The sequence below is a fragment of the Schistocerca americana genome, chromosome 5 (assembly GCF_021461395.2).
Source record: "Schistocerca americana isolate TAMUIC-IGC-003095 chromosome 5, iqSchAmer2.1, whole genome shotgun sequence".
NCBI lineage: Eukaryota > Metazoa > Arthropoda > Insecta > Orthoptera > Acrididae > Schistocerca > Schistocerca americana.
The window spans coordinates 100,358,925-100,385,092 of record NC_060123.1 but is presented as its reverse complement, the minus strand read 5'-3'; the positions used below and the strand labels follow the sequence as shown (position 1 = coordinate 100,385,092).

Genomic DNA, 26,168 nt, shown 5'->3' with positions numbered 1-26,168 from the left:
TCAAGCCAAATGATAGCATTGAAGAAAAAATGAAAAAAAACAGGGGGTAGCGTCTTTTCAGGCTCCCTGGTTCGAACCTCGCTAGCCCTAAATTTTGAATAAAAATCGTCTGCAACTGCGGCCGAAGATTTGGCGGCGTAAGATGTCACCTATGTTCTGCCAACGGCAAAGAGGGTGAAGGAGCGGAAAGAGCTTCAGGGCGATCTTTTGCCCTTCTTGTATGACACTGCCACAGTGAATGACCCCAAAAAGCGGAAGAATCAGCAATGGTCAACGGCGTGAGGTTCCAGAAGGCAATGGATATTACTGCATTAAAGACACACAATGTGTAACCACATGACATTCGGCCTGTAGTTGAAAAGTGTAATCATCCCCTCATTCGCAAAATATTTCGAACTGGAACCCCATTCGGATCTCCGGGAGAGGACTGCCAAGAGTGAGGTGACCAACAGAAAAAGGTTGACTCACCAACGGAACGGTGACATTTTACGAGTTGGGGCTAACCAAAAGTTTGAATGCGGTAATAAATCTAGAAAATCTAAGGCTCAGATTAGATATAGCGGAGGGCTATGAAGACAATGCTTTCTGGTTAGATGAGTATAGGGAAATATCAACAGCTGCAGAAAATGGAACAACGGGTGTAGAATCCGCTATGAATACGAAGATGAAGCAGAGAGTGGGTTATTGTGAACAGTTCCATGATACTGTTTTTCTTATCAGAATCGACGCAAACCGACACCGACAACGATAGTTCAGGTAGACATGCTGACATCGCAAACAGAAGGTGAAGAGAAAGAAAATGTATATGAGGATATTGAACGGGTTATTCAATACGTAAAAGAAGATGAAAATCTAATTTGATTGTAAGGTAAGGAGTAGAAGAAAGGGTTAGGGGAGAATATGGGCTTGGTAGTAGGAAAGAGATAGGAGAAAGACTAACCGAGTTCCGCAATAAATTTCGGCTTGTAATTACGAATAGTCTATTCACAAGACGAGGATAAGGAGGGAGATACGAGAAGATTTAGATTACATCACACTCAGGCAGAGATTCTGAAATCAGATATCGGATTGTAAGGCGTACGTAGGAGCAGGTACAGTGTAGACTCAGATCATAATTTAGTAATGCTGGAGAATAGCCTGAAGGTTAAGAGACTAGTCAGAAGGAACCAGTGCGCAAAGAGATGAGATACAAAAGTTCTTTGGAATGAAGACATACGCTAGAAGTTGTCTGAGGTTATAGATACTGCGATAATAAATAGCTCAGCAGACAGTTCAGTTGAAAAGGAATGGACATCTCTAAAGAAGGTAGCCACAAAAGTTGGAAAGAAGAACGTAGGTACAAGGAAGGTAAGTGCGAAGGAACCATGGGTAACAGGAGAAATACACTCCTGGAAATTGAAATAAGAACACCGTGAATTCATTGTCCCAGGAAGGGGAAACTTTATTGACACATTCCTGGGGTCAGATACATCACATGATCACACTGACAGAACCACAGGCACATAGACACAGGCAACAGAGCATGCACAATGTCGGCACTAGTACAGTGTATATCCACCTTTCGCAGCAATGCAGGCTGCTATTCTCCCATGGAGACGATCGTAGAGATGCTGGATGTAGTCCTGTGGAACGGCTTGCCATGCCATTTCCACCTGGCGCCTCAGTTGGACCAGCGTTCGTGCTGGACGTGCAGACCGCGTGAGACGACGCTTCATCCAGTCCCAAACATGCTCAATGGGGGACAGATCCGGAGATCTTGCTGGCCAGGGTAGTTGACTTACACCTTCTAGAGCACGTTGGGTGGCACGGGATACAGGCGGACGTGCATTGTCCTGTTGGAACAGCAAGTTCCCTTGCCGGTCTAGGAATGGTAGAACGATGGGTTCGATGACGGTTTGGATGTACCGTGCACTATTCAGTGTCCCCTCGACGATCACCAGTGGTGTACGGCCAGTGTAGGAGATCGCTCCCATGATGCCGGGTGTTGGCCCTGTGTGCCTCGGTCGTATGCAGTCCTGATTGTGGCGCTCACCTGCACGGCGCCAAACACGCATACGACCATCATTGGCACCAAGGCAGAAGCGACTCTCATCGCTGAAGACGACACGTCTCCATTCGTCCCTCCGTTCACGCCTGTCGCGACACCACTGGAGGCGGGCTGCACGATGTTGGGGCGTGAGCGGAAGACGGCCTAACGGTGTGCGGGACCGTAGCCCAGCTTCATGGAGACGGTTGCGAATGGTCCTCGCCGATACCCCAGGAGCAACAGTGTCCCTAATTTGCTGGGAAGTGGGGGTGCGGTCCCCTACGGCACTGCGTAGGATCCTACGGTCTTGGCGTGCATCCGTGCGTCGCTGCGGTCCGGTCCCAGGTTGACGGGCACGTGCACCTTCCGCCGACCACTGGCGACAACATCGATGTACTGTGGAGACCTCACGCCCCACGTGTTGAGCAATTCGGCGGTACGTCCACCTGGCCTCCCGCATGCCCACTATACGCCCTCGCTCAAAGTCCGTCAACTGCACATACGGTTCACGTCCACGCTGTCGCGGCATGCTACCAGTGTTAAAGAGTGCGATGGAGCTCCGTATGCCACGGCAAACTGGCTGACACTGACGGCGGCGGTGCACAAATGCTGCGCAGCTAGCGCCATTCGACGGCCAACACCGCGGTTCCTGGTGTGTCCGCTGTGCCGTGCGTGTGATCATTGCTTGTACAGCCCTCTCGCAGTGTCCGGAGCAAGTCTGGTGGGTCTGACACACCGGTGTCAATGTGTTCTTTTTTCCATTTCCAGGAGTGTACATCAATTTATCGACGAAAGAAGGAAGTGCAAAAATGTTCAGGGAAATTCAGGTAAACAGAAACAAGTCACTGAGGAATCAAATAAGTAGTAAGCGCGGGGAAGCTAAGGCGAAATGGCTGCATGGAAAATGTGAGAAAATCTAAAAAGCAATGATTGTCTGAAGGACTGACTCAGCATGTAGGAAAGTCAAAATAACCTTCGGAAGTTAAAATCAAGAGCGGAAACATTAAGAATGCGAAGGGAATTTCACTGTTAAATTCAGAGCTGAGTGGTGGAAAGAGGACATTGAAAATCTGTATGAGGGGGAAGACTTGCTGATGTGATAGAAGACGTAGGAGTCGACATGGAAGAGTTAGGGGATCCAGCATAATAATCTGAATTTAAAAGAGCTTGGGACAGCTTAACATCAAATAAGTCAGAGGAGATAGGTAACATCCGATCAGAATTTCTAAAATCATTGGAGGAAAGTGGCGACAAAACAACTATTCGCTTTGGTATGTAGAACGTATGAGACTGGCGATATATCATCAGACTGTTGGAGAAACATCATCCATACAATTCCGAAGATAGCAAGAGCCGAAAAGAGCGAGAATTATCGCGCACCCAACATAGCAGCTCATGCAACCAAGTGGCTGACAAGAATAATACAAAACAGAACTAAAAAGTAAACTGAGGATCTATTAGATAACAATCAGTTTGGCTTTAGAAAAGGCAAAGTTGGAAGAGAGGCAGTGCTGAAGTTCTGGTTAATGAAGGGAGCAAGACTGCATAAAAGTCAAGATACTTTTCTGAGACATGAAGGTGCCAGCTGCAGGGAAAGACGGGTAGTATACAATATGTGCAAGGCCAAGAAGAAACAATAAGATTGGAAAACCAAGAATGAAGTTCACGGGTAAAAAAGGTTTTAAGACACGGATGAAGTCTTTCTTTTCAGTCTATACATAGAATCAATGACAGAAAAAAAAGAGATTCAAGAGCGAACGTAAAATTCACTGTGAATGGATATCAGTGGTAAAATTCGCTGATAACATTTTTATCTTCAGTGAAGGTGAAGAAGAATTACATGATCTGCTGAATAGAATGAACAGTGTAATGAGTGCAGAGTATGGATTGAGAGCAAATCTAAGAACGACGACAGTAATGAGAACCTGCGAAATTAGTACAGGGAGAAATTTAACATCAGAATTGGGGATCACAAAGTAGTTGAGGTTAAGGAATTCTGCTACCTATGCAGCAAAATAACCTATGATGGGCGGAGCAAGAAGTGGACTAGCTCTGGCAAAAAGGACATTTCTGGCGACACGAAGTCTGATAGTACCAAACATATGTCTTGGACAGCGGCGTAGCGTACAATATACCGGAGGTGTCGTTTCAGAAAACTCTGTCTTTCGTACGCAGTATTGGCGTGTACGTTAACAATGGATATTCTGCTTTGCCTGTCTTTCAGTAGAGCAGTATTTTAATCACATTTACAAATAATTTATTGAAAATGGTGATACTTCCAAATCAGAATGCAATGCGAAACAAAATAAATATCTTCTTAAAAATTATTGTTTTAAAATCAAACACACCGCTACAATTGTTATTTAGAAACCTAAAGTTTTTAAGGAGCTGCAAGTGCTTCTAAAAGATGGCTGTTGCCCTACTATTCCAGTTAGCACGCTGGCGCTAGGAAGTGCGGCATATAGTTTTACTTTCAGTCTTACCTTTTCCTTTGTTTCACGGTCATCTATGTTGTTGAAGGATCTGTGAAGAAACAGGGCACATCCGTTGGCCTGCACACCACAGAACATTATATTAGTATGAAGAGTTGAACACAGAACGTAAAACAGCAGCAAAAAATGAATCTGTAAAAGTACATTAAAGAAGTCGCCCCCGAAAATTTGCATATCGTGTCTATTTTAATATAATGAGCTGCCTTATCTGAAAAAGTTAATACTTGAAGACACTAAATTGCATAGAAATGTGTCCTTAACTAGTCTATTAGTTGTGAGAACTAACTGTTTTGAATAATTAAAGCTTTACTATCCACAGTATGTTACCTGAACACCCTGTAAAACATTACAGAAAAAGCAGCAGCATATACTACTCAACAGTTAACAAACAACATCGCGAACAAGTTGTTGCTGAGATGGTCTTCACTGTGAAGACCCGGGCCCCGAAGAGGGTTTGATGGCCTGAGTGACTAAACAGCAATCAATCTCAAGTACAAAGCCTCTACCTTTGGTAATGAACAAATGGCCTGAACGATCGAGGCCCTCACTGAAACTATGCGATGATTTTTTAAAACATGTACTTACACAACTAATAGGTAAATTAATGCAAAAGACTACTGTTTTGTATGTAAGCCACGACCAGTAGATCAGACACTGTAGAGCAAATAATATAATTATTACTTTCATGCTAGTGTTGTAAATCTTATGAACCTATTTTAATTCCCATCAACTGATACCAGATTTTAATGGCACCATAAGACAATTTTTTTAATCTAAGTAAGGACAGTGATTCCACTATCAAGTAAGTTTATTTCTAGCGGCATCGAACATAAATGTTGCATAACATGTGTGAGTGTGCTTGTATGAATTTTACACTTTACGCCGCTCGTCCAGTTCTGGATTCGAATACTGAGTGACGGAGAAGTCAAAAAAAATTTTAATACTTTCATATGACATTAAAGCACATTTATTAGTAAGGACGTCAAGTATCTTAAAACCATTTCTGTGTTGGTAGCCTCCAGATAAGTTTCAAATACATAAAAAGTTCAAGTGATTGACAGCTACACTTTTCATATTTCACCTTTCTTCCTTTCGCCATTTCAAACGGTTTTCGCCTTTTGGAGCACTAGGACACCATTGCAGCCAAAGATGTTTACGTTTCGTTGATTTGAAAACGGTTTATGTTTTCACTTTTGTCTACTTGGCTGCATGCCAGCCGAGTTACCGTCAGTCGGCCTCTATTATGAGCTGATGTAGGTGCCCAGCGATAGAAAGCAATTTTTGACAAATCGTTATTAAATTTTTTTGTCATCAATCTTCTGACTGAATTTCTCAAATGTTCCAGAGCCAATCTCTTCATCTCAGAGTAGCACTTGCAACATCTGTCCTCAGTTATTTGCTGGATGTATTCCAATCTGTCTTCCTCTACAGTTTTTACACTCTACAGCTCCCTTTAGTACCACGGGCGTTATTCGATGATGTCTTAACAGATGTCCTACTAACCTGCCCCTTCTTCTTGTCAGTGTTTTCCACGTACACTACAACTCGCCGATTCTGTGGAGAACCTCCTCATTCCTTACCGTAACAGTTCACCTAATTTTCAACATTCTTCTGTAGCACCACATCTCAAATGCTTCGATTCTCTTCTTTTCACAAATTCCCACTGCCCACGTTTCACTACAAAGCAATACCTTGCTCCAAACGTTCTCAGACATTTATTCCTCAAGTTAAGGCCTATGTTTAATAATAGTAGACATCGTTTTTCCAGAAATGCCCATTTTTAGTGCTAATCTGTTTTTTGTGACCTCCTTGCTCGGGCCGTCGTAGGCTTTTTTGCTGCCTAGGTATCAAACTTCATCTACTTCGGGACCATCAGTCCTGATGTTAAGTTCCTCGCTGTTCTCATGTCTGGTGCTTCTCAATACTTTCATCTTTCTCCTATCTTCTCTCAATCCACATTCTGTACTCATTAGACTGTTCGTTCCATTCAACAGATCCTATAATTCTTCTTCATTTTCACTGACGATAGCTATGTCAGAAGCGAATCTTACCACTGATACCCTCTCACCCTGAATTTTAATTCCACAGTTGAACCTTTCTTTAATTTCCATCATTGCTTCTTCGATGTATCGACTGAACAGTAGAGGCGAAAGGATAAATCGCTGTCTTACAACCTTTTCCGCCTGAGCACTTCGTTCTTGATCCTCCACTCTTGATATTCCCTCTTGGCTCTTGTACACATTGTATATTACCCGTCTTCCCCTGTAACTTACGCCTATTTATCTCAGAATTTCGAAAATATTGCCCCATTTGACAATATCGAACGCTTTTTCTAGGTCTCTGAACGTATCTTGATTATTCTTCGGTCTTGCTTCCATGCCCGCATCTCGTGGTCGTGCGGTAGCGTTCTCGCTTACCACGCCCGGGTTCTCGGGTTCGATTCCCGGCGGGGTCAGGGATTTTCTCTGCCTCGTGATGGCTGGGTGTTGTGTGCTCTCCTTAGGTTAGTTAGGTTGAAGTAGTTCTAAGTTCTAGGGGACTTATGACCACAGCAGTTGAGTACCATAGTGCTCAGAGCCATTTTTTTCTTGCTTCCATAATCAACTGCCTCGTCAGAATCTCTTCTCTGACGCCTTTACCTTTACTAGTCCAAACTGATCGTCATCTAACAGATCCCCAATATTCGTTTCCATTCTTCTGTATATTATTCTTGTCAGCAACTTGGTTTCATGAGCTGTTAAGCGGATTGTGGTAATTCTCGCACTTATCGGCTCTTGCTATCTTCGGAATTGTGTAGATGATGTTTTTCCGAAAGACTGATACTATATCGCCAGTCTCATATATTCTACATGCGAACGTGAATAGTCGTTTTGTTGACACTTCCTCAAATGCGTTTACAAATTCCGATGGGATATCATACATCCCCTGTGCCTTATTTGATGTTGAGTCATCCAAAGCTGTTTAAAATTCTGATTCTGGTACTGAATGTCGTCAGACAAGTCCTCCCCGTCCTCCACCTCACAGAGACCTTCAGTGTAGTTTTTCCACCTAACCGCTCCCTCCTCTGCGTTTAACAATGAAATTTTCAGTGCGCTCTTAATGTTACTTCCCTTGCCCTAATTTCATCGAAGGTTTTTTCCTTTTTCTCTGCTCTATATGCTAAATCAGGCCTTCCGACAAACAGTCTTATTTCGATTTTTTTCCTATTTTTCATGCCGCCATTTCGTCTTAATGTTCATCCACTTGCACTTGCACTTCTGATTCCTGAGAGGTTTATATTTGTGTATTCCTGAATTTCCTTGACAGTTTTTGTACTAGTTCTTTCGTCGATCAACTGAAGTACTAATTCTGTTACCCAAGGTTTCTTCGTACTTATTTTCCTTGTACATATGCTTGCCTTTCCAGTTTCTGTGACTGCCCTTTATAGAGATGGCTCTGAGCACTATGGGACTTAACTTCTGAGGTCATCAGTCCCCTAGAACTTAGAACCACTTAAACCTAACTAACCTGAGGACATCACACATATCCATGCCCGAGGCAGGATTCGAACCTGCGACCGTAGCGGTCGCGCGGTTCCAGACTGTAGCGCCTAGAGCCGCTCGGCCACTCCGGCCGGCTTATATATATGTCTATTCCTGTTCCACTGAACTGTCTACTGAGCTATTCCTTATCGCAGTACCCATAGCCTCAGAGAATTTCAAGTATACGTCTCCTTTCCTTAGTATTTCCGTATCCCATTTTTTTTGCACATTGATTTTCCTGAATAGTCTCTTAAACTTCAGCATACTCTTCATCACCACTAAATTTTGATCTGAGTCTATATCTGCACCAGGGTACGCCTGTCAATCCCTTATCTGTTTTCGGAAGTAAGGGGATTCTGACGATGAAGTAATCTAACTGAAATCTTCTCATATCTCCCAGCCTTTTTCAAGTATACCTACGGCTCTTATGATTATTAAACAGAGTATTCTCTATTAACAACTGATATTCATTTCAGAACTCTATTAGCTTTTCCCCTCTCTCGTTTCTACTACCAACCCCATATTGTCCCGTAACTCTCCCTTCTACTCTTTCCTTAAAACCGCATTCCAATTTCCCTGTCAGATTTTCATCTCCCTTTATGTGTTGAATTACCAGTTCAATAACCCAGTATACTTTATCCCTTCATGTTCAGCTTGTGACGTCGGCATGTACACCTGAACTATCGTTGTAGGTGTTAGTTTGTTGTCGATTCTGATGAGAACAATCCTATCACTGAAATGTTCGCATTAACTCACTCTATGTCCTAGCTTCCTATTCGTAACGAATTCTACACCTTTTATAGCATTTTCTGCTGCTGTTGATATTACCCTATATTTGCCTGACCAGCAATCCTTATCTTCTTTCCGTTTCACTTCACTGACCCTCAATATATCTAGCTTGAGCCTTTGCATTTCCTTTTTCAGATTTTCTACGTTTCCTACCACAGTCAAAGTTCTAACAGTCCACGCTCCAAAGTGTAGAACGTTACCCTTTCGTTGGTTATTAAATAGTAGTATCCTCCTGGAGACCACAATGTCTGGAATCTTTTGCCGATGGAGAGATCATCGTAACACTTTTCCAATTAATATCTGTAAGGCCTGTGCTTAAAAATTATGTGTCTAATTCGGTGGTTTCCATTGTCTTGAGGATCCTTAGCACATGGCTGCAAAATACAAAGCTTTGGCTAAGCGACAGACATTGTGCCCTTCGCTATACCCGCAGCGTCGGGGGAGTTAAAGGACTTGGAGATGACGTTGAGGAGCTTCCTTAGTCGATAATGAGTAGGATCAGGATTCTCAGAGACAAGACACGTGCTAAAATTAATACAGATGCTGATGTAGAGGAAAGACGTTGCTTAGAATCATCTGTAGCATCAGCGGAGCAGACATGGATACAACGACATCGCTAAGACAGACGACAGTAAGGATAGCACCTGTGTAGAAGGGTGCACACAAAAAAGTGGAAGATTTAGTATCAGAACTAGCGACAGTGACTGTGACGAAATCGTCCCAGAAATTGAGCTAGTTTTAACGGCTAGATCAGCAGAGAATGAGAAGCTTTTAGATTTCAGTATCGGTTTGTGGAGTGAAGAAATGCGCTTCAGCAGTTGAAAGGCAGAAGAAGCTGTTAGACGAAGATTGCCGTAGGGTCCAAAAGTAATCAGTCCGAGGGCCTCTAAAAATGAGGGAAATTTCAAAAAGGCGCTGGCTTCTTTGGTGGAAAGAAAAGCAAGCATTGTACTGCTTTGCTGTGCCATTGTTTTTGTGACACAGAATGTCTCTAAAATCTGATCTGGCTGTAGGCTATGGCTAGGGATTATCAAGAGGCTGGAGGAAGCTGAAACAAAAAGTGAGTGAACATGAAAGAATTTTTGATCACAAAATGTGGTACATAGAGTGGCACAAATTAGAAAGTGTCCTAATAGTGTTTCAGCCATAAAAATTTTTTTAGACTGAAGCTGTGTAAGAGAACACCAGTACTGGAACGAATTATTGCTTCACGCAATTGAAGCGATTCTTTTCCTCACAGAAAGAGGTACTGCTTTGACACGTGATGGTTCAAATGTTCAAATGTGTGTGAATTCCTAAGGGATCAAACTGGCTGAGGTCATCGGTCCCAGAATTACACACTACTTAAACTAAGTTTAACTTATGCTAAGAACAACACACACACACACACACACACACACACACACACACACACACACAAACAAAAAAAAAAAAAAAGCCCGAGGGAGGACTCGAACCTCCGACCGGAGGCGCCGCGGCCGCGCAATTCGTCACATGTCCCCTCAAACCGCGCGGTATACGTGATAGTGTCTTAGTTGCAGATCGTAGAAATAGAGGTTTTTCAGCGACTTGGAAATTTGCCGGAGATTGATTCAGGAGTGAAAGAGCGTTTCAGGTAAGTTGAAAAGTCTCAACAAGGAGGCAAATACGTGGATCATTACCCATCACACGAAGTTCAGAACGAATTTATTTAAATGGCTGGAAGCTTTGCTCACCAAGCTATTTTATCTCAGGTAAAACGTTACGAAAGCTGTCCTACTACGGCAGATGCGACTGCCAAAAAAGCCCAAACAAGGCAACATGTTTTTATTCTGTGCTACGTTGCCCACGATGAATAAAATCGGGTGGCATTTATCACGGAGCTCAAGCGCACCTATTAAAAGAAAATCTGTTTTTATTCTCCTTGTAACTCTCATCCGTTAAATTCTTGTGGCGTCCATACTGCGGAGAGTTGCGCGAATGTAGTCACTTTCTCTGGGACTGTTTCGAAAAACACCTTCTCATTAAAGACAGAAAATTTTAGAAGAAAATATTTCGTCGTTCGTGCACTGGCGATCGGAAATGAAGTGGTGTGCGCGGACAGACTCCGTGCGTCCACTTGCTAAGCCTTTGCCAGGATTGTAAAGGACAGTTGAACTTGCCTTTAACTACGACTACGGAGGCAAGTTCTGAACTAAACCACATTCAGAAGTATTTTAAATCATTTCATCGTGTCTTGGTGTCTTCAGTGTCACACAAAACAGTAGCTGCAATCAGCACACGTAACGTTGTGCTTCGAGCGAGCGAAGGCACAACAGAGTCTGGTAGAAGTATTAAATAAATTGAGAATTAGTATCAAAGGTATTTACACGGATAGTTGTGAGGTAGCAGAAAGTATTGGATTATCAACTGACGAATGCAAAGATTCTCGGCAGAGAGAAACGGAAAGGCAAAAGAAATGCTTAGTAGATGAAACACCAGGATATTTCAATCTAAGACAGTTTTCAAATACATATTTTCTGTGTTATTCTAGATACGCTTAACTAAAAGGTGTGCTACCAAACACAACATGGACACATTTGGTTTCTTATCGAACTACATCAGCCTAGAGCATTCTACACTGTCAGAGAGGTAGAATACATGGCATCTTTGTACAGCGTGAGCGGTAATGACCAGGATTTGATAGAGGAAGTGTTGCAGTTCAAAAAGATTCATGCAGCTGCGCCTTCTCAGTGCTCTTCGTAAGTGCAATTTTAATAGCGTTTTTCCAAATATACTGATAGCCTTACGGTTTTTCTCGCCTTGTTACTATTGCCTAAGCAAACCGGTCATTCAACATTCAACAAAAGTAGAGTGCGTTTCATTTTTGAAAAGCATTTTGGAGGATAGTATTAAGAAGGCTTACCATAGCTTTATCTCGTCTATAACATACCTCACCCCCTCCCCTGACCAACACACACACACACACACACACACACACACACACACACACACACACATGCCATTTCCCGCCTCAGTTATACGACTTGCAGACATTTGCAAACGTTCACACTATTTCAGGCTTACACTGGACCCACACAGCTGGCGTACACTAATTCCTTCCCATGAGGTACGGGGTGGCGACAGGAAGGGCATACAAACACGCTCCGACACTAACATCGCCAAATCCATAGTAACGCGGCCGACCCCGTGTTGAAGTGGGACAAAGGCCCAAGAAAATGATGATGAATGTGACACTGCGTCAAACGCGTTCCAGAAATCCAAGGAATATGGGATCTGCTTGTTGTTCGCAGGATACACATCGAGAAAAGTGTAACATGCTTTTAGACAAGTGATACTTTCTAAATTGGTCTTGATTTGTGGATACAAGCTTTCCTGTCTCAAGGAAATTTTTTACATACAAACTTAGAAAATGTTCAAGAATTCTGCAAGAAAGCTTTTATGTTCGAACTTAGGATATGCTCAAGAATTCTGCAAAAAACGACGTTAGGACTATTGCTCTGTAATTTTCCAGGTGCGTTCTTTTGCCCTTCTTATGTACGAGAGTCATGTGTGCTTTTAACAGCCGCTTAGGGCTTCCTGCTGTGCGAGAAATTTGTCACAAATGAAAGATAAGTAACGGAACACCGAAGAGTAGTCATTGTAAAATGAAAATGGGATTCCTGTTGGTGACAACGACAAGTTTGTTTTCAACTTCTTCAGTTTCTTTTCAACGCTGGGTACGCCTATTTCTATGGCCCCCACACAAACGTTTGTGCGTTGGTCAAGCGAGGGTATGTATCTGTACGATCCTCCTGAATAAATGGTTTTCTAACCGCTGAATTTAAAACTTCAGATTTCCTTTCGAAGTCTTCTATTGCCACACAAACTAACTGAGTGTTTGAATTGGAGCTTCCGAATTCTTTAACAATTTTCAGTAGGACTTGAATTTCCTAGGATTCTCGGCAAGACATTTCCTTAACATAAGACGATGGAAGTAGTTCTATACTTCGCACAACGATCCTTTTATAGAGGCAAGAATTGCTACCAAATTTATCCTGTTGGCATTTGTGCTTTCTTTTTTTAACCAAGAGAGCAACATTTTCCGTTTTCTTACTATTTTTCGAAAATTATGATTAAACCATCCTGGTCATTTCCGTCGTTAATCTCCTTGCTTTGCACATCCGTCCCCAGAGCGCGATTTACGATTCGTTTAAACTTAATCTATAATTCATCTATGACCATAATACTGGAACTAAATGACGCCGATTCTTGTCTAAGAAGTATGCTAACAGCTGCATATCTGTTGTTCCCAGCGTAAAAACTCTCTTAGTCCTCAGTAAATATTGTGGCTGTGTGGTCGCTAATCACCGTCTCTATATGGACACTGCCGACATCCATTCTTGTCTAAGAAGTATACTAACAATTGCATATCTTATGTTCTCAGCATAAAAACTCTCCTAGTCTAATTGGTGTATTTATTAACTTTAGTAAACATTCTGGCTGTGTTGACATCGTGATCATTGTTCCCTGTTTCTATACGGACACTGTCGAAAAGGTCAGGCCTGCTTCTAGCTGTGAAATCTAGTAAAGATAGTACAGGCACAGAACCGCGTCTTTTCTCTTTGTTGATGGAGAACTTAAACAGCCGCAAATACTTTAACAAGGCTTTAGTTTAATGCTATAAATTGTTCCAGGCTATCATATCCACCTTCAGAGGGCTATCGTTCCCAACTGCTTTAATGTTTTTGTCAGCAGCATATCGTGCTTCTGCACTGTACAAATGTATTTGAATACGTAGCGCTACTTTTTATGTTGTTTTAATATCAAAAACATGCTAATACGTCTGCATTTTTTTTTATAAATACAGTTAAATATGTTGCAGTGGACGGTACTTTGTCTTGCTTTGAACCTTTTGTAATTTTCTGTACGATGCGCAAACTGAAGCAATGTAAACAGTGTATATATTGTAAATAAGCCACTGTCCACACATACACTCCAAAAAATTCTTTTATGTCACTTGCAGCCTCAGCCACGTTCTTTACATTCTGTGTTTTTGTTTCCGTGTTTTTGCCTGCGAAACATTACGTTCTTACTTTCACAGATGGGGTTTCTTAAAGCTGTCCCATTTGTGTGCACGCAACCTGTCGCTGTGTATTGCGTCATCGCAAAACAAAACTCTAAACTCCACTTGGCTTCCGTTGGAAGGTGAAACTGTTAAACGCGGAGTGATTGATAGTGAACAGAACTGCAAGGACTCACAGTATTAATACACTGTGACGTATAAGACTTGTATCTTAGTTCAGGTATTAGTCCAATCAAGTAAGCCAGAGCAGTAGTGAAACAGGTATATATGGCACTCCAGAAAACCGAGCAGTTAAAATCGATATCGGTATTTTAGTTCTGAGTAACCGGTATTCCTCGGTATCTGTTTGGACTCGGTTCTGGCAGGTGTTTCATATTTTTTACTAATAACCGAGTAAAAAAACAAACATCAGTCAGCTATAGCAGCAATGCTAAAATATTTCGTTTTTAAATAAACCTTTGTAGGGAAGCAGCCTACTCACGCCGTATAAAATTCACATCAGTCTTTCCATTGTGTGCCAGCCTAGTCTGCTGTAACTAGTAAAGAGTCATAAATGTTGCACAATACTTTAAAAATCAAGTAAATAACCTGAAACGTTTCTAGCTTGTCAGGAGTAATACTAAATCAATATGTGTTGAATATCAGTTCAATAACTTTAACCATTTTCGAAATTTGGGCGTTTTTCTGTAAAAATCATTGGCGCAACAGAAAAGAGCTAGAGACTTAAAAATTTATATTTAGATTCCTTTTTCATAATAATTTAGTAGAAACAGTATTCTGGATCTCACAAATTAAAATTTTTGTTGAAATTCATAATTTTCTGGTTTTTGTCTTAGAAATTAAGGAAGCAAGATAGATTAAGTAGGAGAATAAAGAGTGCTAGGATGTTTAAATTTAAGTAGAAGGGATATCCGCTATAATCATAAAGATGTGAGAAGTTAAAATTGAATAACTATAAAACTATAGCGATAGCGTATCTCCAAAGGGCAAGTTCAGAGCTCGTCTACTGTGTGTAGTGTAATTAAATTAATTCTCTTGCCCAAAATATTTGACTTAGCCACGTCAGACTTTTATTGTGATTACTTACTTGTGTGCTGAATGCACATTTAAATTGAGAGCTTCATCGGCCATTAGCAAAGGAAGCGATGATTTATTCAATAACTTAAAGTGGTGCATTACTAGCCCAGCGGCTAGTTGGGAGAGCCGATTTGATCAGGCGTTCCCTTAGCCGTCCGCACCGCGGCTTTATATATAAGAACGCTGAGCGAGGAAGCAAGGCCCCAGTTCTCCCCAGACACTGAATAGCACGCCACCTGTGCCGGGAGTCGCGTCGCATCGCGTCGGTATCATTGCTACAAACAGCCTCGGATGCCGTAATGAGTTACTCGGGATACGCGTAACCATGAAATCATTTTCGAGTGAAGTGTTAATTCTGGGATGACTTTAATGATCTATCTTCAGTTTGCGTATTTCGTATTTTCATGTGCTGCCGCGGGACAGACATTCTACCATTATTTAGCGTGGCATTTGATGAACATTATCATCAAATTATGGCGAGCATTCACTTATATTAAACATTTAGTTTGAACAGTTATAGTTGCATCAGCGCATTAGACTCTGAACTGGTCTGGTAGTTGGATTGTGTGGATTCTTTTGGTCTGTGACTTTCAGAATATAGTGAACTTGTTAGTGAGAGTGGTTTTTGATTATGAACCCCAGACAAACTCCTAATTCCTCAGAGCTATAAGCTGTAGCTATAAGTGTATTTCTCAGATGAAGTGGGCACTAGGAATTCTAATTACAGGCTTCACGTTTTGCTAATCACTTTCTGGTTGCCAATATTGTAGTTAGAGAGTCAGTGTTGAGAACGGCAAAAGACAGCATAAATAATAGGAACATTTATATAACAATTAATTCCACCCGCCCCCCACATATGGTTAATCGGCCGGGAAATGCATCTTTTCTACATTACATTCTACATTTTAAATATAACAACAATAATTTCCACCAGCCGCCCCACACCTTCTTTTACAAATTGTCATACGCAAAATTTGCTTTGTTTTGAAATATTACGTTATTGCAGAAAATGGGAAAAACGACCAGTGCTGTTTAGTAACAATGCTGACAGAAACTTGCAACGGACACATGGCCTAAGAACTGGTACAGCAGTCACTGTTGCCGTGTGTCGTGGCTTAACGTTCGCGTGTACGTGCAGTGAGCGAGATTTGCCTCCACCCGGTCCATCTGGTAGATTCTCGTCTTCGTTGGACCCCGTAGTATTGCGTAATGGTACCAATCGTAGTCTGGAAATGTTTTCACAGAGCGCCGTAGTAATGAAGAACAATGCCTCATTTGCTTTAAAAGATTAAAGATCTGTCAGCCATCTCTATTAAATAACAAAACAGGAAGGAAATTATGCCGCGCGGGATTAGCCATGTGGTCCAAGGCGCTGCAGTCATGGACTGTGCGGCTGCGGAGGTTCGAGTCCTCCCTCTGGCATGGGTGTGTGTTTGTCCTTACGATAATTTAGGTTAAGTAGTGTGTAAGCTTAGGGACTGATGACCTTAGCAGTTAAGTCCCATAAGAGTTCACACACATTTGACCATTTTCATTTGAAGGAAATTATGGTACAGTCACCAATTGAAACTTGACAACGATTCATTCATAGTATGCACAAAGACAGGAAGTAGCTTATCTACTGCCGTTGTCTACATAATATGCCTTTGTATGTTTTTTAGCCCTTGAAAACGGACAGACTAACACCGAAGACAGTGTTCTTCAACCTCAGTTTTCACTCTTTAGCGCTATTCGTGATGCCTGAATAGTGGCATGATCCTCGATTACAACGTGACCTATGAGCAGAGATTAAAAAAAAATTATAATCGATAGGAGAATATTGGTGATATTTTGCAGTATTCAACTACTTATCAGGTTTCGAGAAAAGGAATAAACGGTGGACGGAGTAAATTTACTTTTATTTGCCTAATCAGTTTTATATTTTGATTCTTTCTTTGTATCTTTAAATTGAGAGAACCGAAATTTTTCAATCGTTGTTCGATTTCTCCACTTATTACTGGAAGTAACAGGAATAAAAAACTGAAAGTCGGATATTTCATAAAGCGGTTATTTTGAGCGGTTTTAGCAGTCAGGTTGCATTGGCGTGGAAAAAACCGATACAATCGCCATCCCTAAGGCCGTCGGCACACGGACAGTGCTGTCGCACGTCAACGATGAGCGTGCTGAGTTCAACGTGCTGCTGAACGCTCAGGATTATTGCGACTTACGCTTACGGTACTTGGCCGCAACGTGGCATACGCGATCGCAACGCAGTCCAGCGACAGTTGTGGGGTGTTTCTAGTTCGTAAATCGCACTGTTTCCTCAACGGGAGCGCGTAAAATTCCAACGTTAGCTCTATTAAAACGTACATTTACTCCACTGTCCATATGCTAGTCTCGTTGTTCTGTATTTAATATACACAAATAAAAACTTCAGTATCCATGTACCACATCCAATCAATAAAGACACAGGTTTATAAAAGTTCCATTACAAACAGTGTTCCACAAATTTGCAACAGTTCGCCACATAAGATAAATATTAGTTCATAATTCCCACGTTTAGTAAAACCCTATGGTCATTCTTACTTGATCACTGTTCCTACCCAGTAGCAGAATCTTTACAACATGTGAATTACGAAACTTAAAAGACAAAGGAACAAAAATATCTTTATACAAGTAGCGCAAGCCAAGAAAAGAGTGCACTTATATTTACATAACGCGAAATATTGTAGTATATACTTACATTAAACTAATAATATAGCATCAGAAACTATTAAAAACGTGAATGTTAGAACAAAATATTGAGACGTGGCGAGACGCAAACCACCACCACATCAATCAGCTTCATATGAATCATTAACGCTACTCCCTACTCTAAACAGTCAATCTTAACATGTTTCCACTTGTTGAAAGCTTTAATCGTAGCTATGTTACTAATTGAAATTTAACTATAACAAATTTGACCAGGAACAATGTGTTTTTGGTGGATCCTCAGTGTGTCGCTGCCTTCAAATGGCATACCCTCATAACACGCAAGTTACAACAATTCTTTTGCCACAAATATGATGTTTCTCATTGTTTTATTGCAACAAATCACACAGTTAAAAACGGGTTTTCGAGTGATTCTCAATTTGCTGCTGCTCAGAAACGGCATATATACGTATAGGTTTGAAATGAATGCCAATATGGCGCCTTACACTCTGTGCTGAAGGGAGATGGCGTACATGTGACGTAGGTGGCGTTGTGCCATCTGATTGGTCACTGCTCAGAAGCACGCTCAGAATAGCTGATATGCTAGATGTCACTCTGCACGCCCCCAAAGATTCCCGAAAGTGCTGTTCCACGCTATGATGTCAGAAACTCGGCACGCTCAACGTTCAACGTTCGGATGCACGGTCCGTGTGCCGACGGCTTGAGTAGCACGGCTCAAAACCCCTTCAAGTAGGTGCGGTTTTGCGTTCTGCCGTTTCCATAAATTACGTGTTGCAGCACAGCCTAAATGTACTTACCTTCAAAATAGTGTCGTGGCACCAAAAGACGACGAGCAACAGGTTGAAAACATTGGCCAACAAGGGCAAGTAAATCATAGGGATTGCAGGGGAGAACGGCAGGGGCGAGTCGTCCAGGAAGAGACCAGCGGTCAGCAGGCCCGTGAACAACACCGTGACGACCGCTTCGGCCGCGTACACCAGCGACAGGTGCGCCACCACCTCGTTCAGGGATTCCCCAGCGTCCAGCAACACCTTGTGCACGGCAGCCAACTGCCTCACCACGCTGCTGGGCCTCTCCACCTGTAGGGAATCCAAGAAAGGTTATACCAAACGATGTGTAATAAGCACACAGGACAAAACAGTGTGCTGGCCGCGGTGGCCGAGCGGTTCTAGGCGCTTCAGTCCAGAACCACGCGACTGCTACGGCGACAGGTTCGAACCCTGCCTCAGGCGTGGATGTGTGTGATGTCCTTAGGTTAGTTAGGTTTAAGTAGTTCTAAGTTCCAGGGGACTGATGACCATAGTGCTCAGAGCCATTTGAACAGAGCAGTGGTGCTGAGTAAAAGTATAGAAACACTGCGAGAAATACGAGCTTGAACATAAATGCAGATGCTAATCAAGCATGCAGGCTGAACTGTTGTATTTGAATATGAACGTCACCTGTGCAATGAGCTCGATAGTAGGTGAGGCTGTGAAATAACGGGACTGATGCTGTCACAGGGTAAGGATACATGCACCAAAGACGAACGACCAATAGCGGCCATGCCTGTAGCCTTCTACGTCGAATGCAGCATCTGTAAAAAAATCAGTGTGACCGTGGTCTTCGTTTGTGTAAGACCTGTTATTTTGGTTCAAAATGGCTCTGAGCACTACGGGACTTAACATCTATGGTCATCAGTCCCCTAGAACTTAGAACTACTTAAACCTAACTAACCTAAGGACATCACACAACACCCTGTCATTTTGTTTTGCCGGAAAAATTAAAAGTGTAATAATGGAGCAGCGAATCGCCGTGAAGTTTCACGTGAAACTTGGAAAAAAGTGTTTCTGAAACCTGTCTTTAACTAAAGGAAGTGTATGGCAAAGACTTAAGTATTTATCCAGCCTCAGAAACTGTATATGCCGAAATGATCAGAAACCAGTTGCATAAACGAAATCTAATTTCTTAACCAGTTTCGGGCAGTTAGTGCCCTTCTTCAGAAGGCTGTCCAGGAAAACGCACCAAAAATAAGTACAAGTCAGATAAGAATATTAAAATTAAGGATGAAAAGTTTAAAAATTTTAAAAATTTAAGGCTAAAAATGGCACATACTTATACCCATCGCATTATTTCCGAGTGTCAACAATAACGTGCATACAGCAAAGTGCGGCGGTTCTAAAAATACAATAGCAATAAGTAATACGATACTGAATCCATTACTGCACTATGAGCTTGTAGATGCTTAAGTGTGGATAAAGTGCCTATACAACACTTGTCCCAAGTTTCACGCGAAACTTGACGAGAATTCGCTACTCTATTATTACACTTATCATTTTCAGGCAAAACGAAGCCCACAGCCACATTGATATATTTATAGACATCAGAGATATTGCATTCTATTGAAAGGCTACAGGCTTGGTAGCTATTGGTTGTTCATCTTTGTCGCACTGGTGTTTGCACTGTGACAGGCGAAGACTATCTCCTACGAGAGTTTTTGAATGGTTCAAAGGTTCCCAAGACGCTCGACAAGACGTTGAAGATGACTCGCGCCTGGGACGCCCTTCAACGTCAAATGTGTTCAAATGTGTGTGAAATCTTATGGGACTTAACTGCTAAGGTCATCAGTCCCTAAGCTTACACACTACTTAAACTAAATTATCCTAAGGACGAACACACACACCCATGCCCGAGGGAGGACTCGAACCTCCGCCGGGATCAGCCGCACCGTCCATGACTGCAGCGCCCAGACCGCTCGGCTAATCCCGCGCGGCCCTTCAACGTCGAAAACAGATGAAAATATCGAAAAAGTGGATAATCTGATGGTCGGTTAAGCATTCGATCGATTTTTTAAACTGTAGGAATTGACAAAGGATGCGTAAGGAAAATTTTACATATCCCGTTTAACACGAGACACTGGTACCGGAAATTCTCACGATCGAACAAAAAGGAGCTAGTGAAAATGTTTGTGCTAACATTTGGAATACCATCGAAAACGATCTTAATCTCTTGTAAAGAATGATAATATGTGATGAATCTTGGTATTCCGCTTACGATACAGAAACTAAGCGCCAATCTATGCAATGGAAGGACCATCTTCACTGAGAGCGTAAAAAGTTCGAATGGGCAAATGAAGATTAAAAGCGCTGAGGATTGCTTTTTTCGATATTCATGGAATTGGGTATCTTCACTGGGTTCCTAGAGGACAAATTGTTAATCGACGTAATTACCTTGAGGTTCTTGCTCATCTCAATGAGAAAATAAAAACAGAGCGACCTGAACTGTGAAAGAACAAGCCATGGGCTCTACATCAAGACACCACACCGGCTCATACCGCATTGTCTGTTAAGAGCTTTATAGCGAAGTACAGCATCCCAGTGGTGGATCATCCACCTCATCGCCTAACCTGCCCCACGTGACGTGTTTCTATTCCCCGGGACCAAATCTGCATCTCAAGGAACAATATTTATTGTGTAACCGAGGTTTAACGAATTACTTTTAGCACTCATGCGGATTACCTCACACTTTTCGTTATATAGAGTCAATTGCGACTTTTCGCACCATTCAGGTACCTTTTCTAAATTGTTTTGCAGTTTGTTTTGATCCTCTGATGATTTTATTAGTCGATAACCGACAGCGTCATCTGCAATCAACCGAAGACGGCTGGACAGATTGTCTCCAAAGTCGTTTATATAGATAAGCAACAGCAAAGGGCCTATGACACTATCTTGGGGAACACCAGAAATCACTTCTGTTTTATTCGATGAATTTCCGTAAATTACTACGAACTGTGACCTCTCTGACAGGAAATCGCAAATGCAGTCACATAACTGAGACGATATTCCACAAGCACGCATTTCACTACGAGCCGCTTGTGTGGTACAGTGTCAAAAGCCTTCCAGAAATCCAGAAATACGGAATCGATCTGAAATCCCTTGTCAATAGCACTCAACACTTCATGTGAATAAAGGACTAGTTGCGTTTAACAGGAACGACGCTTTCTAAACCCATGTTGACTGTGTGTCCATAGACCGTTTTCCTCGAGGTAATTCATAATGTTCCAACACAATATATGTTCTAGAATCCTGCTGCATATCGACGTTAACGATATGGGCCTGTAATTTAGTGGATTACTCATACTACCTTTCTTGAATATTGGTGTGACCTGGGCAACTTTCCAGTCTTTGGATACGGATCTTTCGGCGAACGAACGGTTGTATATGGTTGTTAAGTACGGGGCTACTGCGTCAGCATACTCCGAAAGAAACCCTAAATGGTATACAGTCTGGACCAGAAGACTTGCTTTTATTAAGTTGCTGAGGACCACGCGTTAAGGACCACGTTTCTAAGAGCAATGCATGAAGTCAGATCAAAAGGGATATCAACTATGTATTATTTTTACGAGACTTGGGTAAATCAAAAACACACCAGAAATTTTATTTGGCAAACGACAGAGCGGCGAGGCGGCTTGGAAGTTCCCGTGGGAAAAGGAGGGCGTCTTACATCACGCCGGTTTCGGTACTACTGGGTTTATGCCTCAAAGTAAACTTGCATTCCGATCGAAATCGAAAACCGTCTCTGACTAACATCCCGAAATCAGAGGAGAAACTTTTCAAGAATGTTTTCAGAATCATCTGTTGCCTTACGCGCAGCCAGGCTCTGCCACTGTTTCATACAGTGCAAGCTTTGACTCTTGTTATTTTCGACAAGCCACCCACTACAAGCACCAGAAAAAGTGATATTCTTTCATGGTTACGAAGCAATGATATACGACGTATTGGAACATAAACAAGAGCAGAGTTGTTGGAGTTCGTTAATATTTCAAAAAGCAGCGGTAAAAAATACGAAACTGATTCTATAGCTCTGCTTAATGGTCACAAGTTGATACGAGTACCTCCATATAATTGCCATTGTACTCGTAATCCAGTAGAACTGGTGTGGACTCAGGTGAAGAGATACTACGTTTCAAGTAGCCGACACTGAAAGACTGATCCTTGAAGCAATAGAGAAAATCACCGTTGCTGATTCGGAAGCTTGTGTACTTACAGTGACGAACTGCAAGAAGAAGATTACCGGAAAGAAGTTGTTAAATACGAAATAATGGACTCGTTAATTGTCAATCTGGTACCAACATGCAGCGACTCCAGTTCTGAAGGCAGGGCAGTGAAAGCATCTGCATAAAAAAAAAAAATATGCAAATCGGATGTAAATTTATTTTGTAATTTTCATGGAAAATTTGCTTTCTTGTCTAGTTTTCTTTTGCAGTAGAAAGTAATTCAGAGCATAGCCTGTTCTGTAATGGAAATTTTATTTTACTTATATCGCTTTTTTACTACATTATAATAGCCCTTAAAATGTTGTTCATGCTATTGTGGATATTTTTTAATTGATTCTTTTCCCGTTTTATTAAAGAAAGTAAGAGGCAACAGAAAGTGTTATCCGTTCTTTAAGTTGTAGTCCATTTTGTAGAGCTAGAATTCTTATCACTGGTTTTTCTTCATTATGGCCGGAAAACAATGAATACACATTCCACGCTGCAATGTGTACTTCATACATGTTAGGTCACGCAATAAATTAATCACGAAATGGTTCGCAGCGCACAATGAACCAGACCCCAGCGAGGTTATTTAAACGTCGCTGTTGCAGCTGCCCGTAAAGTAGCTGCTTGTCTATGCACTTTCAGCTGTACTGGCAACTCAGCTTTCCTCATGAGCAGGCAGAGGCCGTTAACGCTGTCTCTGACTATGGAAGGGTGTAATAGTAGTAGTAGTAGCTTCATTCATCCATAGATCTCTTTTCATATGGATATACAACATGTCAAAGTATTTACAAATTTAGATAAATTTAAAATAAGCTAATTCGTATACACATATATTTACAGACTTCTAGTTCGAGACAATTTACTCTTGGTATACAATACTTTTTTTGCAAATAACTATTAAATAATGTAATGCCACATTGTTCACTCATACCTCACTATCAGTCACTGCACACACTATACACACATTGTTTCATAACACTTCACTCACTACACACACACACACACACACACACACACACACACACACACTGGTGATCTCTGGGCCATTTTTTGTACCGCAACTTCCCATTTGCTATTCTGAAAAACTGAGTCAACATCCCTCCATAATGAGTGAGATGTTGAGCTCAGAAAGAGGAAGAGGTGTCAGTATTGTGTTACGCATAGCTTGTGGGTAAGTATTTCTAAAAAGGAAAAAAAGAAGGAATAAAACATAAAGTGAAGGTGCTATGTGGAATGTTGAATGTTTTATAATCAATATTATTATTATTTATTTGTATAACATTTTTTATCAAACCCTTACTCTGTCTTAGCTAAGTAATCCTTCAATGTATAAAATGTATTGCATAACAGATACTTTTTAGCTGCCTTTTTAAACAAGTGTATTTTGTCAATTTCTTTAATCTCTTTTGGTAATTTATTGTACAGTTTTATTACTTGGTAGAAAATGGTGCTTTGAGTTTTATGTTTATTTTCTCTTGGTAAATCTAAGTTGAGTCTATCTCTTGTTGCATGGTCATGGTCAGAGCTGTTTGTGCAGTAATTACCAATGTTATTTTTGATGTGAACAACTGACTGGTAAATGTATTCACATGGAGCAGTTAAAATCCCCAGTGTTCAGAACAGATATTTACAATGAGTATTTTTGGTTATTATTCTTATGGTTCTTTTCTGGAGTTTGATAATTGTGTTCATATTTAGTGCATTTGTTCCCCAAAAAAGAATTCCAATTGAGTGTACATATGAATAATATGTAACTAAAAGACACTGCATGTTACACACTGATGATAGGATTCTAAGGGCATAACACGCTGATGACATTCTGTTTGCAAGTACCTCTGTGTGTTCACACCACCTCAACTGAGAATCATTATTCATTCCTAGAAATCTTGCATTTGTTACACAGTCTATAGAGGTGCCATCTACATTTAATTTAACATTGTCATTTTTCCTCCTCAAACTGAAATTCATGGCATTAGTTTTCTTTATGTTCAATGTCACTTTATTACTTATTGACCAATCATAAACTTCCTTGAGAGTTTCATTTGCTTTCTTGGCAAGGAGTTCTCTTGTTTTCTCAGTGACTATGATATTGCTGTCATCAGCAAAAAGGATTTTATCGCCATGAGTAACACTACTGGGAAAGTCATTGATGTATATCAGGAACAGTATTGGTCCTAATATGCTGCCTTGCGGAAACCCTACATTAATGTATTTTGGTTGTGATAAGTGTTTTGCTAAATGTTTAGCTCTATTAGAAGTATGTTTTATCTCTACTCTTTGTAACCTATCTGTTAGGTATGATCGAAACCAGTAGTTAGCTACCCCTCTTATTCCTAATGCTTCTAATTTATTTAATAGAATCTTATGGTCCACTGCATCAAACGACTTTGAAAGATCCAAAAATATGCCTGTGACACACTCATCTTTATCAAGAGCATCAAGTACAACAATAAGTCATTCCTCAAGTCACAATTTTGTTTATTTTCAAACGAGGGAACGAAGGTCCAGTGAGACATATTAACATGCAATGTGTGGAGGGATTAATTTAGGGCGGAGGTGGTTCTGTGGTCTTTGGAGAATGTTTCTCGTACCATGATGGGGCCCACTGATTCAGGCCAACATGAAACTCTCGATGACCAAGTATCCACTTTTCTTCAACATTTGCATGATAGCTATACTACATTCATTCCCTTCATCCTCGTTTACAACAACTTGGAACACAAAAACAGGTGGCTAATAATTTTTTCGTATAATTAATTCTGAAACTGTAATGTAACTGGGGTGTAATTTCTGTCATGTATACCATTTATTAGTTTATTAATATTGTCACATAATTAAATAGCAAAAAATTAATTCAAATGAACAAATTGAAAAGGAGTATTGTAATTATGATGTAGTAAAAATGCTGGCATATTCATGGAAGTTTGTTATTCCACGAAGCCAAAGAACACGTTGCTGGGCACATAAGAGCTGGGCAGAAGCAATTAGCAAAGAGAGTTGCTAGCGACAAGTGGTCAAGTGCTGACGCCGTGGGTGGGAATGTAAGGACTAATGGTCGCAGTCCGTTTTCATTAGGAGGAATTAATATTCAAGAAGTACTGTGGGCCCAAACTTGTTACACGGAGCGACCATAAGGAAGAACTTGTTGCCATACATTATCGACGAATAATGCCTTACACCGTACCAGCAGCAACTCATCAAAATAAGATCTGAGCAGATGAGTTTTAGTGCAGCAACTTTTATACTGTAAATGAGCTTTGACTCAATCATTTACATAACAGGGTCCTATGCTATCAGCATTATTGACTATGAGAATACAACCAGTGAAACAACAGTAAATTTTTGAAAGTGATGAGCTTATTTAATTTCGGTAACTGAGAAGAGGAAGTGTGATTTACAAAACTGGGAACTATCTAAAATTGTCATCTAACAGCAGCGAACTTTCTAGCTTGGCTGAACAACTAGACAAAGAACAATGACTAACAGTAAACGAGTAACAGCTTAATTTAAA

The 26,168-nt window shown here is 41.2% G+C and overlaps 1 protein-coding gene across 1 annotated transcript in view; it reads right to left on the bottom strand.

Moving 5' to 3' along the window:
* The window catches only part of LOC124616220, a 139,262-nt gene that overhangs the window by 32,202 nt on the left and 80,892 nt on the right, over positions 1-26,168 (bottom strand). Inside the window, exon 2 of the mRNA XM_047144522.1 lies at positions 18,438-18,719. Coding sequence (XP_047000478.1) covers positions 18,438-18,719 — 282 coding nt within the window. The remainder of the gene's footprint in view (positions 1-18,437; positions 18,720-26,168) is intronic.